Source organism: Amphiura filiformis, chromosome 13 (genome assembly GCF_039555335.1).
Source record: "Amphiura filiformis chromosome 13, Afil_fr2py, whole genome shotgun sequence".
Taxonomy (NCBI): domain Eukaryota; kingdom Metazoa; phylum Echinodermata; class Ophiuroidea; order Amphilepidida; family Amphiuridae; genus Amphiura; species Amphiura filiformis.
Window position 1 is genome coordinate 60,389,428 of NC_092640.1, and position 19,380 is coordinate 60,408,807.

The 19,380-nt window shown below is 40.5% G+C and overlaps 1 protein-coding gene across 1 annotated transcript in view; it reads left to right on the forward strand.

Annotated features, from left to right (window-relative positions):
* LOC140168603 (protein Wnt-6-like) overlaps positions 1-18,593 on the forward strand; it is a 25,999-nt gene extending 7,406 nt beyond the window's left edge. The window contains exons 3-4 of the mRNA XM_072192003.1: positions 9,365-9,681; positions 16,943-18,593. Of these exons, the coding sequence (XP_072048104.1) occupies positions 9,365-9,681; positions 16,943-17,410 (785 nt within the window). The 3' untranslated portion in view covers positions 17,411-18,593. The remainder of the gene's footprint in view (positions 1-9,364; positions 9,682-16,942) is intronic.
* The last annotated feature ends 787 nt before the right edge of the window (positions 18,594-19,380 follow it).

A 19,380-nucleotide genomic window follows, 5' to 3' on the forward strand; every position in this document is an offset into this window, starting at 1 on the left:
ATAAATAAATAAATATATTATCAAATACTAATATAATATATTTCGCTCCTATACCGTATTTTATAGTTGAGCACTGTATCTAGTGATGGCTTTATTGTAATTTCTTACTATAAATAAATAAATAAATAAATAAATAAATAAATAAATAAATAAATAAATAAATAAATAAATAAATAAATAAATAAATAAATAAATAAATAAATAAATAAATAAATAAATAAATAAATAAATAAATAAATAAATAAATTTCGCGGAAATGTGCAAAATAGACTAAATTTTGAAGAATTTCACCGCACGAAAATAGTTCGTCCCTGATCGCAACTTCGCATCTATGCAAATAACCATGAATTTACAACCCATTTCAAATCTATAATTGCGTTGATGTTTATTAAGCAGACATACAAAGCTTATAGCGTTCTCAACATTAATTTCACCAAACCCTTAATCGTGACTTTGTCTTTGATCAACTATGCTGCCCTTCCGCTGCCCTTCCTAGTGCATAGGGTAGACGAACTCGATGGATTTATGGGAACACATATTCAAATCTATCATTGACTCTATCATTGATAATTACTTGTAGTTTATTAATGATTATAAAATAATGAAAAAATAAATAAATAAATAAATAAATAAATAAATAAATACGGCCACGGGAAGTGGAAAAACAAGCAAGACGAGGATATCTTTATATGTCTCATTGTTTGATCAGCGAGTTATATATCGATGAGTGAGACAATTTTATAGTGCATTATTTGGATTGCTTCGTGTAAAAAAAAATGCGGCTTCATTTCCGACTCGTGATTCGTCACTAATTTGATAACCCAATTATGTGATTTCGTTATCAAGGACTTTTCAATTCCGAATTTTATAGTAAATATAAATCTTTTTATGAAGGATAAGTACCATTTTTGTCCGCATCAAAATACCGCAAAATATATCCGATATTTCAAAGAGTGTTTTTGTCATATTTGTTGCGGTCAATTGAGTAATTGTATTAAATCATTTTAATAAAGTTACAAATAGGCACTATGCGGTGATACGGTCGACCAAACACGATAATGAGGATTGTCGGGACATTATTTATGTAAATTCGATTTTATATAACAAATTAGACAATATCTATAAGGAATAAAGATACGTGATCATTGAGTCTTCAAATGACCTCCTCACCTGGGCAATATAGCCAGACCTTACCTTTTGTAGAAATACTCTGAAATAACTTTAAATTTCAGTTGCTTTTTTATCAATATCACGATATTTCAAAACACAAATATGAGTCCAACTGTGAGTCGAACCAATACAGCAAAATGATTGTTTGTTTGTTTGTTTGTTTGTTTACCCAGGTGAGGTATATAGTCAGGGGCAGCGGGCAGCTTGCTCCCCTGCGTGAAGTCTTGCCCCCTCTTACTAACCTGTGGGATGCTAGCAGCCTGCTAGCCCATTTGTCACCATTATCGTCAAAGTTTCTACCTCAAAGTTCACTGGCCCCTTGTCCCTCTTTCCCCCACCCCCTAGAAAAGTTATGGCTGGCTACAGTGCATACGTTTATTTTGTTCAAAATGTAATGGTCCCGTGAGCAAAGGGACTACTAGTATTCGAACGTCTACGGTCGAGAGTTTGAACATTGAACTTGATATCCATCATAATTTACCCTAAGGGCATTTTCGTAAATACATAGGATTTAGCTAAGTATCATAGCAAATTGTTACTGTTACTACCACAAAAGTGACTTCTTTTGTTACATACACTTTTGCTTAAGGGGGCGGAAAAAAGATGATGTGCTGATTTGTACGGGCTTTATATGGCGACGCATCGGCCTGGGATTCATACCGCGAGCCTCTCAAGGGCTATCCCTGGTGTATCCGTATCTTAACCTTGGGGATAACCCCCCGTAGAAATGCTTCCGAATTTTGATCTGAACGTGATGTACAAATTTAAGGAACAAATCCCAGATATTGGAACTACCTCAAAAATAAAAAACAATGCTGGCTTTCCACCTAGGTTTCATTATCATTGAGGTATAGGACCTTTTATTTTTTCGGAGAAGAGCAGGTATGGCAACTACTTGATTATATTTCTACATGTTCATACTACATACTCTGAAAATTTTAGAAAATTCGCACGAGTCCGTTTTTAAAAAATCACATTTTTGTTCCTAAAATGGGGGTTATAGCGCCCTCAACGGGCACTCTTCCCATAGGGCTACGTGTAAAGACCAGTTATAGACAAATGGCCCTAAAATAAAACAGACTCGTGCGAATTACCTCAAATTTTGCATATGATGTAGATTTAACATCTGGAATGTAATGCAAGTGATGTCATTGCTGCTCTTCTAAATTTATTTTTAAAATGTCCGCCCCAGACCAAGGTGTTCCACAAGACGGTCGCTCCGTGCGGATACACGTCTGGGTCCTGCCTGATGGGACCAGGCTCGAACAAAATGCTCAAGCAAGGCTAAAGAGTACTCATATATAAAGCATACACTGCCTTGCATATATTAAAAGAAATAGGAAAGGAAGGCCACTCCCAAGAAATCCAGGGTAAAATGTTACTGTCAACTTTTGGGTCAAGACAGAAAGATGTACCGACGGATTGATGGTCCGGTGTGCACCTCCTTTTGGTTATGTCATTGCATTGGAAAGCTTTCGTAGCATACCTTACTTGATTTGAGGTTCTTGAACTTCCTACACCCTAAACTAAGGACTCGAACCTTTAATCGTCAGTCGCAGGCCTATAATAGGCCTATAGGGTCAAGACCAAATCTTTTGAAAATTATTCAAATAAATGGCACGTTTGCAGTGCAAGTTTGATGCACACACGCGCATGTGCGTATAACTGGTTTTGCACCTGAATAATAATTTATGGATAGGGAATAAATACGTGTTTATCTTCATATTGTTGTATATTTCGGCAGGCAAATCTTGTTGACTGTTTAGCTAAAGGCTTGCTCGCGTGTCCTTACCGAGGACAAGGTGAAAAGTGTGTCCCCAGGACCTATGGTTAATACCGTACGCAGCACGCCTACCAAGAATAGCAGAAGGCCACACGCTGCGTACATACCGAACGGTCTACGCCAATTAAGACTATTTGCTTTGCCATTATGAGCTAAAACTAATCTCACATCCAGTGGCATAGTGAAATTTAACATCAGAACTTAAAATATGACCTCAAGTTGTGGCGTGCGAGTTCGTGTTTCAATCTCGTTCAAAGATTATTCGTTGAATGTATAAGCTATACAGAGGTCAACAGAGGTCAAAGAAAAGGGTCATAAGAGATGAGAATGTTTGAGAATCTAGCGATGCCCACTATCATGATGGACTGATACAGTAACAAGAATATTAGTCTCGGGCCAGACTGTATGTGGCTGTCACGTACGATGACTCGATGAGCATATATAGGACTGATACAAACCGGCTGTGGAGGAGACTACAAAAAATATGCCAACCAATGCAACATGTAAGCAGATGCACAGATACGTAAACGCATGTTTACTAAAATAAACCACAAACATTCTGTTTGCATTATTGTGTATTCTGTTTGCATTATTGTTTACAAAATCTATAAAAGTACACTAGGACTACAATTTCACCGTTTTTCACCTGTCAACCATGTGCCCTACGCAGCTAACGTTTGAACGAAAGAAAAACGATATTTTGAAAGATCAGCATCAGCGCTACACGTATTGGCCTAGTATAATTCGTTTATATAGGGCAATATTATAATTCGTTTGGGCAATATTATATTATAATAACAGTTTATATAAAAGTGTTATATTTGTGTATTCACCAACATTCATCAACAGATATGGCCTGATAAATGATGGTCTTTTCGACTTTATCCATATCCAAAATGACGTAGCCAGGGATGCCGGAAAGGAGGGACCCTCCTCCCACACAAAATTGTCACTGATAAAGTGGGGATGGCAAAGAGTAAAGTGTCACTAAAATGACTAAAAATTGACAAATGGGCCCGCAAATGGGACGGACATGTAGCGTGGCCCCCATACACTAAAATGCTGGCTATGCTTCTGACATTATCTGTTAAAATGAAGCTACGATTACTGTGATCAACTGTTCTTATGTATGCCCAAGCTATATCATGATATAGACACAATTAAACAAGTTAAAAAACAAAACCTACAAAATATTTAATGGCCCTATACTATTTCTGTAAAGATTTACCAAACAAGGCGAACGTTTTGGAAAATAATCTTTCATTAAACTTTCCGCCACATTAACGAAACGGAAGCCTGAAGGCACGGCATCTTTCATTGCGTTCTAATCCATCGCTAACCGCTGTGTACAAACATAATTCAATTGATTCTTGTACTTGATCCTTGGCCCTTTCTTTAAGAATTTACCCCCGTCCTCTGCGGTAATAGTTTCCCCTCCCCATCTCTTAGCCTTTCCGCGAACCAGTAAGACACGGTTGAATGGTATGGGACCACCAAGGCTGGCACCAAGAAATCGTAAATCTTGTTTGTAAGAAGCAAAACCGATTTGCACGAGCGAGCGAAAAGTAAAAGTTCAGAAAATGTTTTTGTCTGTCTTCGCGTATGTTGAGTCACGTATACTGCATGATGCCAAACATGCGAAGAGCAAGCCGCCCTTTCAACAAACGTGTATGTATTCAACAAAAATGTTCTATTTAGGAACCCGATCCTGGCGTGGGAGCTGAGAGTATAGATTTTGTAACGTACATGTATGTATGTACTCATTTAACCCCAACAACACTGACAGTAACACCGCCAATAAACAGCTACAATAGCAGTAACAACCATAGCAAAAACCAACCAAACAAACAAACAAAAAACAACGTCAACAACAACAGCAACAACAACAACAACCGCTATACAAGAGCATCATCGACGACACAAACCTCAAAATGACAAGTGGACGGATGGCTGGCTAAGATTCGTATGACGTATTTATAAACATTCAAAATGTGATCATTATGATAATGATAATTACTGCAGCCATTTCGGTACTTGAATTTGTCGGCAATCGTGCAAAGGGGAATGATGGATAGAGATGGTAAATGACTGGAGTGCCAAAAAGGGCCGAAGTGCCGAGAAAAGGGGTGGGGTACCGGTAAATGGATGGAGTTCCGAAAAAGTGCTAGATTGCCGGTAAATAGCTGGAGTGTAAAAAAATAGCTGGAGGGCTAATAAATGACTGAAGTGCCGAAAAAGGGCCGGAGTGCTGGTAAATGTCTGGAGTGCCGAAAAAGGGCTGGAGTGCCGGTAAGTGGCTGGAGTGCCGAAAAAGGGCTGGAGTGCCGGTAAATGGCTGGAGTGCCGAAAAAGGGCTGGAGTGCCGGTAAATGGAAGGAGTGCCGAAAAAGGATTGAGTGTCGGTAAATGGCTGGAGTGCCGGAAAAAGGGCTGGAGTGTTGGTAAATGACTGGAGTGCCGAAAACGGGCTGGATTGCCGGTAAATGGCTGGAGCGTCAAAATCAAAAAAAAAAAAAAAAAGCTGGAGGGCTAATAAATGACTGCCGAAAAAAGGGGGGGGGGGTGCCGGTAAATGTCTAGAGTGCCGAAAAAGGGATGGAGTGCCGGTTGGTGGCTGGAGTGTCATAAAAGGGCTGGAGTGCCAGTAAATGCATGGAGTGCCGAAAAAAGGGCTGGAGTGCCGGTAAGTGGTTGGAGTGCCAAAAAAAGAGCTGGAGTGTCGACAAAGGGCTGGAGTGTCGGTAAATGGCTGGAGTGCCGAAAAAGCGGTGGAGTGTCGAAAAAGGGCAGGAGTGACGAGAAAAGGGGTGGGGTACCGGTAAATGGATGGAGTGCTGAAAAAGGGACGGAGTGCCGGTAAATGGCTGGAGTGCCGAAAAAGGGCTGGAGTGCCGGTAAATGCACGGAGTGCCGAAAAAAAATGGCTGGAGTGCCGGAAAAAGTGCTGGAGTGTTGGTAAATGGCTGGAGTGCCGAAAACGGGCTGGAATGCCGGTAAATGGCTGGAGTGTCAAAAAAAGAGCTGGAGGGCTAATAAATGACTGAAGTGCCGAAAAGGGGCTGGAGTGCCGAAAAAGGGCCGGAGTGCCGGTAAATGACTGGAGTGCCGGTAAATGACTGGAGTGCCGAAAAAGGGCCGGAGTGCAGAAAAAGGAGTGGAATGTCGGTAAATGGCTGGAGTACCGAAAAGAGGCTGGAGTGCCGGTAAATGGCTGGAGTACCGAAAAGAGGCTGGAGTGTCGTTAAATGGCTGGAGTGCCGAAAAAGCGGTGGAGTGTCGGTAAATAGCTGAAGTACCGAAAAAACGGTGGAGTGTCGGTAAATGGCTGGAGTACCGAAAAGGGTCGGGAATGTCGGTAAATGGTTGGAGTGCCGTAAAGGGCTGGAGTGCCGAAAAAGGAGTGGAGTGCCGGTAAATGGCTGCAATGCCGAAAAAGGCTGGAGTACCAAAAAAGCGGTGGAGTGTCGGTAAATGGCTGCAATGCCGAAAAAGCTGGAGTACAAAAAAGCGGTTGAGTGTCGGTAAATGGCTGGAGTACAGAAAAGAGGCTGGAGTGCCGGTAAATGGCTGGAGTACCGAAAAGGGTCTGGAATGTCGGTAAATGGTTGGAGTGCCGGTAAATGGCTGCAATGCCGAAAAAGGCTGGAGTACCAAAAAAGCGGTGGAGTGTCGGTAAATGGCTGGAGTACCGAAAAGAGGCTGGAGTGCCGGTAAATGGCTGGAGTACCGAAAAGGGTCTGGAATGTCGGTAAATGGAGTGGAGTGCCGGTAAATGGCTGCAATGCCGAAAAAGGCTGGAGTACCAAAAAAGCGGTGGAGTGTCGGTAAATGGCTGAAGTGCCGAAAAAGCGGTGGAGTGTCGGTAAATGGCTGGAGTGCCAAAAAGAGGCTGGAGTGCCGGTAAATGGCTGGAGTGCCAAAAAGAGGCTGGAGTGCCGGTAAATGGCTGGAGTGCCAAAAAGAGGCCGGAGTGCCGGTAAATGGCTGCAATGCCGAGAAAGGCTGGAGTACCAAAAAAGCGGAGTACCGAAAAGAGGCTGGAGTGCCGGTAAATGGCTGGAGTACCGAAAAGGGTCTGGAATGTCGGTAAATGGTTGGAGTGCCGAAAAGGGCTGGAGTGCCGAAAAAGGAGTGGAGTGCCGAAAAAGGAGTGGAGTGCCGGTAAATGGCTGCAATGCCGAAAAAGGCTGGAGTACCAAAAAAGCGGTGGAGTGTCGGTAAATGGCTGAAGTGCCGAAAAAGCGGTGGAGTGTCGGTAAATGGCTGGAGTGCCAAAAAGAGGCTGGAGTGCCGGTAAATGGCTGGAGTGCCAAAAAGAGGCTGGAGTGCCGGTAAATGGCTGGAGTGCCAAAAAGAGGCCGGAGTGCCGGTTAATGGCTGAAGTAACGAAAAAGGGTTGGAGGTCCGGTAAATCGCTAGAGTGCCGAAAAAGGGCCGAAGTGTCGTTAAATGGCTGGAGTGCCGAAAAAGCGGTGGAGTGTCGGTAAATGGCTGGAGTGCCGATAAAGCGATGGAGTGTCGGTAAATGGCTGGAGTGCCAAAAAGAGGCTGGAGTGCCGGTAAATGGCTGGAGTGCCAAAAAGAGGCTGGAGTGCCGGTAAATGGCTGGAGTGCCAAAAAGAGGCCGGAGTGCCGGTAAATGGCTGGAGTACCGAAAAAGGGCTGGAGGTCCGGTAAATCGCTAGAGTGCCGAAAAGGGGCTGCAATGTCGGTAAAGGGCTGGTGTTCCTGGTGTAAATTGCTGGAGTACCGAAAAAGGGTTGGAGGTCCGGTAAATCGCTAGAGTGCCGAAAAAGGGCCGAAGTGTCGTTAAATGGCTGGAGTGCCGAAAAAGCGGTGGAGTGTCGGTAAATGGCTGAAGTGCCGAAAAAGAGGCCGGAGTGCCGGTAAATGGCTGGAGTGCCAAAAGAGGCTGGAGTGCCGGTAAATGGCTGGAGTGCCAAAATGGCTGGAGTGCCAAAAAGAGGCCGGAGTGCCGGTAAATGGCTGGAGTACCGAAAAAGGGCTGGAGGTCCGGTAAATCGCTAGAGTGCCGAAAAGGGGCTGGAATGTCGGTAAAGGGCTGGTGTGCCGAAAAAGCGGTGGAATGCCGGTAAATGACTTCATTAATTACAAATGGGTGATACAAAAGCAGTTGGCTGCTGTTCGTTCTTCAGCTTTTAAAAATTAGGATGAGGGGAAGGTAGACATCGTGGAGGGTTTGAGGGAAATGGGTTGAGATGAAAACCGTATACAGGAACGTGACGAAGAGTGAGGTGTGACACTATAGGCCTAATAAGAACAGAAAGTGGAAGAGAAATTTGGGAAAGAATTAGGAGTAGACAAATTAACTAAAATTACAATGAAATCATCATAAGCTAGTGCAGAAGAAGAGTGGCGGAAGAGCAGCAAACAACTGCAGTTTCAAGTGAATACTTTTACTGGAACTCCTTTGCATTTTGTGCTAAACGCTGTTTTGAGGCACAGCTTTGATTGATGTTCCCCATTTTGTAACAATCATGACATTGCGGCTCCAATTGGCTAGGTCGTGACCTCGTCAACATGGTCAATGGTCATTTGTCGATCAATTGGTACCACCCTCGGATGTGAAACCTAATTGTTTCAAAATATTATCCTTTTCTTGAGTTATAAAACATTGCATGTCATAACACTGCATGTCAATCATTGTGACCACCGGTCTTATGCCAAGTTCACCCGCCCAGCATAAATTATTGGGCAAGCTGTTGTTGAACTCAGGGCAAGTACAAACTGTGCAAACAGTGCAATGGTCATGACGATTGACCTTGTTATACACTATTAATTGTTTCATGCAATATAAAGTTCACGTGGTTCTGCAGTTTACATTTGTAAATAGCAACAGTTGCACTAACCATAGTTGTCCCGAAAATATATGGTGTAATTTGTATAAAGAGCAAAGAAATTGTCTTCTAACAATTACGAGCCCTTTACCAAATGACTAATTTTGACACATGCCATTTAATGGTTATTACATCATATTTATAAGCACTATATGTTGTATATTATATATTTGTTCACAACTGCATTAACCGTTGCAAAATTTAGAGTGTGTTCATTAATTATGAGCCCTGGGGGAGGGCACAATTGAGGATGATGGGGCAAGATATTTTGAGCAGGTCGAAATGGGGGGCGCACATTTACGGGGCACCTTTTGAATAAAGCGCTTGTAAAAAGGCTAGGGAAAACAGTACAGAAACGTTCAAGTGTGCAAATTTCTTGCTCGCACTGCGCTCACATAATCTAGACTATTGTTTCTCAATTTTTGCGGGCGGGGGGGCAGTTTTGGCACGCAGTTGGGAAATTTCCCCCTACGCGGCTCATAATTATTGGACAGCTCCTCCGTTGTTTGTTACTACATAAATAAATTATGTAATTCTTTTCATTTATCAACAGATACCAGAGAGACAGCCTTCGCCAATGCTATCACATCTGCTGGAGCAACATACGCACTAACGCAAGCCTGTAGTATGGGAGATCTGCTCCAATGCGGCTGTGCAGCTGCACCCTCCAATAGGGCCGAACCTCCTCCTCCAGTGGTGACGAACTCTATTCCAGGCTCTGCTGATGATGGTGCTTGGGAGTGGGGAGGATGCGGTGATGATATTGCATATGGCTATATGAAATCCAAAGAATTTATGGACACTAATGCTAGAATACAAAGAGATATCAATGCACGGATAACTTTACACAATAATGAAGCTGGGAGATTAGTAAGTATTGCACGTTAGAAATACATGCCGGATTGGATTTCCCATAATATCCCGGGGGTTGGATGGGGCCTGGTTTGGAAGGGGTGCATGTCATATATTTTTTCTTCACCCCCATCCCACCGTGCCCGCACCTATGCGTAACTGCCTGGTTGTGTTTGTAGCAAAGGGTGTCATATATTTTAGCCATGTATTTGGCCCTGAGAGGGGTACATCAGGGCCTGTATCCCACAAAGTGTCATGGTCCGATATCTTCATGGCAGAAATCGCCATGAAGGCATGATGATTGTAGCATGTAGACTGAATCGGGCGTGAATCCACTAGTTCTTCAACAGCCACGCATGGCCAGTTTATTCCGACCTGTTTAATAGTTTTGATACCATGGGCCGAGGAAACGCAGGCTATTGACAATAGCTGGTCGCTGACCTCTGTAGATGTCACTGAGCCTGGTACATTATCTGCTTTAGACTACCTCGACCAGTGGTCTACACTGCGCTAGTATACCGTGTTATGGGTAACCCCGCAGTGTTGACGAATGAGGGCAGCAGTCATTTTTTTAAATCCTGAACATATAAAATCCGAATTTTACTCAGTTTTTGATTTCAAAACGCACGCTTATTTGTCAATACGCACGCTTACGATTACCATGTTCTTTCATTCAATACACAATGTGCAAGCCTTACAATTGGGTTCTTTCGAACTGGCCAAAAATGACGGGAGATATTCATCATTTGCGGTATTCAAAGATATATCGTTATTTGCCAGGCGTTGTCGCTGTGTCCCATGCATGAATGCCAAACAAATTGTCATTGCTGAGTGTCTATTGGGTGAGCAGTTCAAACAGGTCATTGAGCGTCAGGTTCGCCAGGTTTATGTCCCATCCAAATATCTGGGGTATTTGGCCTTTTGAAAAAAAAAAGTCTGAATAGCTTATTTACTTGGCAATATCTGCAAATTAACCTGTTTAAAATATTCATACCCCATTCTCCTCATGGTTTATGTAAAATTGGGCAAACGAACATTGAGTGTAATACGTTCTTCGGGTTCGAGTCCCGTGTATATAGGCCTAGTTTCATTATGTGTATCAATGAGAGTCATCATACCTATATAGTACCAACACATACACATCATGAAAAAATATAGCCATATGAAATCTCAGTAATGCGTAGCATCCTTTTTGAGTAGAAACCTTGTCAAACAGAGAAGGATATTTATATATATATATATAACCACTGCCTGTCCCAATTTGTCCCGGCCTTTAAAATTGGTATTGCTCCCGGGGTATTGCTATTTGGGTACCATTGGAGTAAAATCGAAATGAATAAATCTATACCAGGCCTGTAGCGTAATTAGCATCGTGAAAGTAAGTTTGGTAGGCATTGATATTTTTTATTTATTTAGAAACTTTGCCAGCACATATTTTGGTAACTGACCCCTATATGGCACGTGGATTTAAAGGTACTTAGGATTTCCACTAAAGCGTAATTTACATGGAGACTCTATTGCTGGAAATTTATTTCCAGCAAGGGAAAGTCCCCGTGTATATTGGTAATTTTGCCAGGCAATGCTCCTGGACCTCTGACCTTTCATAGTTTCCTCAAAATAGAACCGGGGCTATTTTTTCAGGACAGTATACACTCTCCAGAGAGTTTTCTCTGGTATGTTAATGACATATGCACACTTTTGTTATGTATTTACCTGGTTATGGTTTTATAGGTCACATAGGGGGCCCCAGATATAGTTGATTCAGATCATATTGCTTGAAACAAATGTCCCCATGTAAATTGCATCGCCAGGGCAAGTAATCCATCAAAATAAAATTTATGGTTATTATGTAGGCAAGGGTAAAGTCCCCATGTAAATTACGCTTAAGAGAGATATCCATTCACAATCGTTACATTTCCACAACATATGTATTTTGCGTGTTTCGGCCGTAACCCACCCCGCGGCGAGCTTGTCGTTGTTATTCAGCGAGCCTATGACCCGAGATGCCCCTTGTGCATGTTTCACGCGGCAAAATGATTCAACTTAAAAATAGCTAGTTGTTTTTAGACCGTTTAAAAACAATCAAAATACTGTTAAGAACTTTACACCAGCTATTCAAAAAGACAATTATTACTAGATTTATTTGATCCCAATTTTTATGCTTTTAGTTAATATGAGAATACGAAAAGCAACATTTTTTTCGTAAAAAATTAACTTGATATCCCGAGCATACAGTGTCGACGTCTGCCAGGGTTTTAAAAAACTCGCCGATTTGTAACATGTAAGAACACCCATGATGATATGAAGCCTATTTGATACGGGTATATCATAATGCCGCCCCAGAGTTGGCCGCAACTACCGCATGTCTTATCCGTTGGATCATCGCCTGAATCATGGGGGACAAAGCCCACAGAGTACAGATTTCAGTCATCGTGTGGGGGAAGGGGTTTTTGAACGGAAACAATAAAAACGTTTCAATTGAAAATGGAGTCAGCCGTAACCAAAACATATACTTCCCATGATCATGATGATCAGAGATGATCATTAACAAGGCATTGCGGTATTTTGAAAACATCATAAATATAATTATATGGTCATTAACCCTGCAAACTGTTTAGGCCTATGCTACGGGAGCAAAGCTATCCCAACCCTTATATTCCAGGAGCACTGTGTGTTGATGATAACAACCTTGTGCTCCAGGAGCACTGTGTGTTAATGATAACTCAAATGTGCGCATTATGCTTTGTACTCCTTAGGGACGCACCATTAGACTTCAAGGGGGGGTGGAGGAAGTTGGGGTCGGGGCAAGTTTTTTTTTTGCCGCCGAAGGCGGCGAAGCTTTTTTTTTCGCCGCCTTCGGGGGCAATTTTTTTTTTTTTAATTTTCATGCATTTATACAGTTAGGTGGGGAAAATCATGTGTTCAAAAACTTCCTCCCCCCTCCCTTGAAGTCTAATGGTGCGTCCCTTAGTCGGAATAATCGTTCAAGCCTGGATTCAAGGTGTACAGGGTGGCCCATAGAAAGCGGGTTCCAACGAATGTGGTGATGTTTTTGTGTTTTCAGCTATCATTCAATGTTTACATAATGTGAAAGCAGGTCTCACTCATACATTGTATAGCCTCATCTCCAGCTATAATTTGCAGTTTTTGAAATTCTCAGAAAATATCTTAATCATAATCACTCTAACAAAAAATAGACAATTGATCCATATCACTATAGATGACGCACCTGTCCTGTACCCGCACGAAAATGGCAAAATTGGTACTGCCTGCCTGCAACCATTTTTCATTAGAGAATGAATTTGGAGGAAACCTGGTGATAAATACAAACACTCGCTGAGCAGCAAGACCTTCCCTCTAAGCTTTTAATCCGATAAGCTGATATCTATTTGTTTTCATGAATTGGAAGACATTCTTTGATGTATTACTGAGCTCAATCATCTGAAATTACTGGAGCGTGAGCCACCCAGGGTGATGGCTCAGCATAGTATTTTATTGTCAGAAGGTTTTCTCCAAATTCGACGGTCATATTTTAAAAACTAGTTTATCAAATGAACTCTTGTTTTATAAATTATAGCTAAAAGATGGAACTTACACATGTATGCAAACACTTCAAATGTTGGATGAAAACACATTTTAAAATATCACCACATACTTTGGAACCCGCTTTTTATGGGACACCCTGTACAAATTGGGTATTCAAGTTATACTGTATTTATACAAAATTGACTGACTCTTGACTGTGACACACTTTTACATGTTTTTAGCTTACAATAAAACGGCGCGTCAAAATCACGGATAGGGGGCCTACTATCTGCATCGTCTTCAAGATAGGACTTTTGTAATAATGTTTAGGCCTAAAGTTCGAACTTAAGTCCTAATTCGTGATATCATGAAAGTAGGCCTATGCGATGAAATAGAAATGGAGACCCAAATATTTTGCTGTTTCATCAAAGACGTTGTCTTTAGTTTCATCTACGCATTACGTTTAGCAGCACTTCAAGAGAACGTGCAGTATTAATAAACCATCCAACGGAACTTGTCTAATGTATATGATGTCTTTAATGTCTTATTGAACGGTGATTTATAGTGCATTTGAACCGTTGACATAGAATTTTACTTTATTACTTACCATTTTATTTTGATTATCCCAAATGCTGTTTGTCGCCAAGTTGTCAAAGTTTAACTATCGTGACTAAACATTGCAAATCATTTTCAATTCTCGTGGCAAGACAAGGCGAACAGGTCAAATTATGTACCGCTGTTTTCTTTTTAAAAACACTACTTCTAATTTACGAGTCTATCATCAAATATGATATATAAGTTTATATCACTGTAGTCTGATATATACAAACCCTGTCGTGTTATGTGAAAAGTGCTTTTACACAATCTTAATCATTTGTATGACACTTTTAATATTTTCTTTCCCGCCCTTAAAAACATCGCTTTATGTAAAAATTAACCCATTGAGCGCGTACGCATGATGGCGATGGCGAGAAAAATTAATACAAACAACAAAATTAACAAAGCGTGGATTGGAAATCAAAATGGCAATTTTCTGTGGTGCCTAATCTCACGATCCCGGTTGCCTAATTTGAAATAAACTCTTACAAAATCTAAATTTTAAAAAAGTCATTAAAGATAACCAAATTTAAAATAAAAAAATCATTGGAGTGTATGGGATGGGGAGGTGGTGTAGGGTGGGCAGGCCGCAACCAGGATTTATTTGGGGGTCTGATTTTGAAAAAGTGGACCTTCTTTTTCAAAATTTGGACCTTTTTGGACAAGAGGCGGCGGCTTTTGAAAACGTGGACTTTTCCCCAAAAATTTGGAATTTTTTTTGACAAAAAGGCATAAACCCATGGAACTTTTTGGGTCAAAAAAGAGGACTATTTGGGGAGGGGCGTCCACCTCCAGCCGATGGCAAAAATGCAGACGTATAATTTCGAAATCAAAATCAAAATTTGGTTGAAAACTCAAACTCTCTCTCTACGCGGTTGAGTCAATTTTGGATAAAAATACCCAACGCGTTAACAGTGTAAGTTCAAGTAGCGTTAAATATGCGCAGATCAAGAGCACGGTGTCCATGAGGAAATAAATCAGTTTAAAATGAATTTGGATGAAATAAAGGTATATACGTTGCGTTGAAAGCTGAATATAAATCAAATCTTGATGAATTAGTGAGAGACGACCACACATTGAAACAAAGTAAACATTGCATAAAACAAGCCTGGTACAAAAGTGATACATATCATAAATATTTTTAACAATATGACACCAGAATATTAAGACAACTTACCCAAAATATCTGGGAAACTTTTGCAAGTATTGACGATCATTTCAGTATCTCATTCCTAACTTATTTATTGCATTTTGAATTTTTGATCAATCAATTTTTGGCTAAATATAGACGAATCCAATTTCACGCATTCCTACACCTCAATGGCAGCCTTTAGCTGGGTCCCCGTCGGCTCTATCTCACCTAAAATGTGAAATGATGCGGCCTTGGAGGGTATTTTAAACTGCATTCTATCACCCGTGTTACACGTAGACAAAAGAATGATGACAGTTTACAACACAAGAGAGTCTAACATCGAATTTTAAGCGGCTTTAATCTTCCCAATTGGGCACTCACAACACCTATTTGGTGCATGCGGGGACCCAATAATGGCCGACCAAATCCTGACCATGACTTGGCTCGTTGGATTCGTCTATATCGCGATCAGAGGAATGGGCATCAGTCTTAAAACCTGTGGTGACCAGAGGCTTTGTGCATGGCGTGCCCTATAGTCACTAAATTGGACTTAGGGGCGGCAACATTTGATTTCCAGGGGGAGGCATGGGATTTTTTTGGAGAAAATCGCCCACTATTTTATAGTGAGACGAAAAAAATCATATTGGATACATTAATTCAGATCGTTTTAGAGAAATTTCATGACCGTGGCTCAGGAACCGGGGGCCCAGGGTGGGTGGGGAGGGGTGGTGGCTATGGAAAAGTACCAGTGCCCCCCCAAGAATTTAAGCAAAGGTACCATTGCCCCCCAATATTTAACATCTTCTGGAGCCCCTGCATGATAATGATAGCACGGTTAAAAAATTAAGGGCTCGGATAGCAATGTTTTCACTAAACTTGGTACCTGACCTCATTAATGTACTTTAAGTCATGTTAATAATGTAACTTTAATGAGTCTGAATGTTTGAAGGGCATTGACTTTGTACAGGATTTCATTGTGCCATTTTTTAAATTCCACATCGGTTACTCCGTTTGTTTTTGTCTTCAGTCATCTTTCTGCAGTTCTGTGTGAAGTTGGACGCAACTAGAAATTATTACCTTGTCATTCGCGTAGATCATCTATCAATGTAAATGCCATGCATGGTATTGAATTTACACATTTGCGTTCATATGTATGTAGCCTGCTTCGAGGCCCCTTTAAACTAGTATTTTCTATTATTATATCGGCCCCAAATAATCAGTATCAGTGACCGTCCACCGCTCAATCCGTTTCAATTAGACGGGATTTGTGAAAAAAAAAGTGTCGAAATAATGGTTACAAAAAAGGTCTAGTATTCCAAAAGTAGAGGGTCATTCAGTGTGGATACTTTAAAATGGGGGTCATTCAGTGTGGACTGCTAAAAATTTGGGGTCATTGGGTAGCTAACAGTGAATGTGAAATAGGATTCAATTCAAATTAGTATGTCAGCCCTGTAATAAGTCAGCTATACTGAAAAAAATCCATTTAAAAAGGGACCACAAGGTAATTCCTGAGTTGAGGCTATTACAATCTGAAGTAATACTTTTCCAGTCAAAAACATAAAAGGGGGTCTTTGGGTGTAGATGTCGCCCATGCATTATAATGGGTGTTATACAAGTTTTTGAAAAAAAAAAAAGGTAATTGGATCGGCGGTTTGCAGAAAAATGGGGTGAAAGCCCGGGTGACAGGTACGTGACGCGTGCCGATATGCGAGTATAGGCAGAGGAATAGGTCTTTGTGCATGTGGAATTGTGGATGATTTTTCGTTGATACAAATGTCGGGTTTTCTATTCTCCGCAGTGCGACTTTCAGTTCTCGGCCTCGATTTATTAGTCTTCCGTCTTTTCTACAGTGGAAGAACTTTCTTTTAGAAGCTGCGGAAGACGTTGATGGAAAATAATCCGCAAGACGTCGGACTAATACAGTATAGGATGGGTGTTATAATAAACAGTTGAAAGAACTATGCAGTGTCCATACATAGCCTAATAATCACTTTTGATTTCTTTCCTTTCTTTTACCATTTACAGGCAATTAAATCACACATGAGAACTGAATGTAAGTGCCATGGCCTTTCAGGCTCCTGTACACTACAAACATGCTGGAAAAAGATGCCTCAATTCCGAGAGGTTGGCATGCGCCTAAAAGACAAATTCAAAGGTGCCGCCAAAGTAAGCGGCGGTAATAATGGCGACAATATTCTCTTACCGGAAGATTCTACGATAAAACCGCCAACAGGTTTTGACTTAGTGTACTCATCAGACTCGCCAGATTTTTGTATACCTAATAAGAAGGTTGGTTCGTTGGGAACTGCTGGTAGAAGATGCAATAGTACATCGATGGGAGTAGGAGGATGTGATATATTATGCTGCGGACGAGGGCATCAACAAGAACATCTTATATTGAAGGAGAATTGTCGATGTCGATTCCATTGGTGTTGTGACGTCAAATGTGATACATGTACTGTATTTGCAACTATTCATCGTTGTAATGCATAGGCAGGAACTAGAATCTTGTCCTGGTCCCCTAAATCTTTATCACGTGACTCATGTGACTGGATACAAAATATATCGCAAATGTTAGGATACTAGGACAAGATTTGTGTTATTGCCAACACTGAAAGCCAAACTGGATTCAGGGTGACTCTAAAAGCAGAGTCCAGCCACTCTGCGACTCTATGTCTAAAATGACTCCATATTGGGAGTCATCTGACTCCATTGAAGACTTGACTCCGTCGACGACTCTGAATGTAGAGTCAATTGACTCCACAAGTAGAGTCAACTGACTCTTCTGCGACAATCAGGTGACTCCTTTTGAGAGTCAGTGCTAGTTGACTCCACCTACATGAATTAGGGAGTCACTTGACTTTAGTCTGGCTATCAGTGAATCAGACTAGCGACTCAGTCAATCAGACGCAGTAACCTGGATCCGTAGCCCAGTCCTCTAAATCTTAATCACGTGACCGAAGGCCTAAATCACAGATTTTAAAGGACTGGGCCAGGATTCATGTTATTGCATTGAAGTAATATGACGTCATCATGTGATATTCTTGGTAGTGGTTTTGCAAAGCGACGAATCACAGTGGAATAACATTTGAATATAATTAATTATGCATTATCTCACTTTCGCGTAATATAATTACAGCTTCTTTATCATGCACTTTATACTTAATTTTATGAATGACCACATGACTATAATATTGTTTATGTTGAATTTTGTTATAAAATTGGAAAACAACATTGTTATACAGTATAAACCAGTACAGTATGGGATATTGTGATACTGTTCTTTTACAAATACATGTAAGATAAGCAGCATTCAGGTACCTAGAACACTTTAAAAAGGGAAAACCTAGTTGCTACGGAAATCGGGAGTTCTAGGATACTTTGAAAAAAAAAATGTGAAAAATTGTCAAATTTGATGTTGTATATTATCATACTGTACAAAGTGTAAATCTTTCTATGAAGAATATAATTTTTTATATTTAAGGAAGATGTATTTATGCGAAACCCATTGTTTTTTAATGATCATATCCATAATTATAATGTTTTAGTTTAAAATAGTTATGTTGTCATATTAGGTAGGCCTATGGGGTGAACATATAATTTACTTCATATTAAAAACTAAAAATGGTTTAAAATCATGAATGGTCCTTGTCTACAACCTGGGCAGAAAATATATTTCCCAAAATTAAGGGATGGGGTATGAACGTTTGGACAGTATTTATTGTGGGACATTAGAGCACATCAGACATATCGAATTGCATTCTGAATACGAAGAATGTCCTTCTGATATCAAATAATTTAGATTTTCTGAAATTCGCAATGTAATACACATTTGATGGCAAATTATTAGACATTGAGATTTAGCAGTACTCGAAGTAAACTTTATAAATCTGTAGATGGGATGGAAAGCCGACGATCAATTGAAAATTTTGACCTTTCGTATTGAAGATATGGATTTTTTCCCAAAACACCAAAAAATTAGGTCTTTTTGGGAAAAAATCCATATCTTCAATATGAAAGGTCAACATTTTCAATTGATCGTCGGCTTTTCCTCCCAACTACATACACTAAGAATACATCATTAGATTTATAAAATTTACTTTATGAAAAATGTGAAAAATATCAAATTTTAATAATTTGTCATAAAATTTGTATTATATCGTGAAAGACATTCTTCGTATTCAGAATGCAATTCGATATGTCTAATGTGCTCTCATGTCCTACAAAAATACTGTAGAAACGCTCAAAACGCTCATTCCAGATCCCTTAAAAGCGACTCATTTTGGCCAAATTCGGTGCTTTTGGTGGCAAATGAATGGGTCATAACATTTTACGTCTTAAAAGGTATACAGAAAGTCCTTTAGTGCCACGTGACACCCCGAACCAATATTTTTGAAGACCCGTATATCATACGTACCCTTGTAAAAGTAAGACCTAAAAGTTTTACCTACATGTCTTAGGTC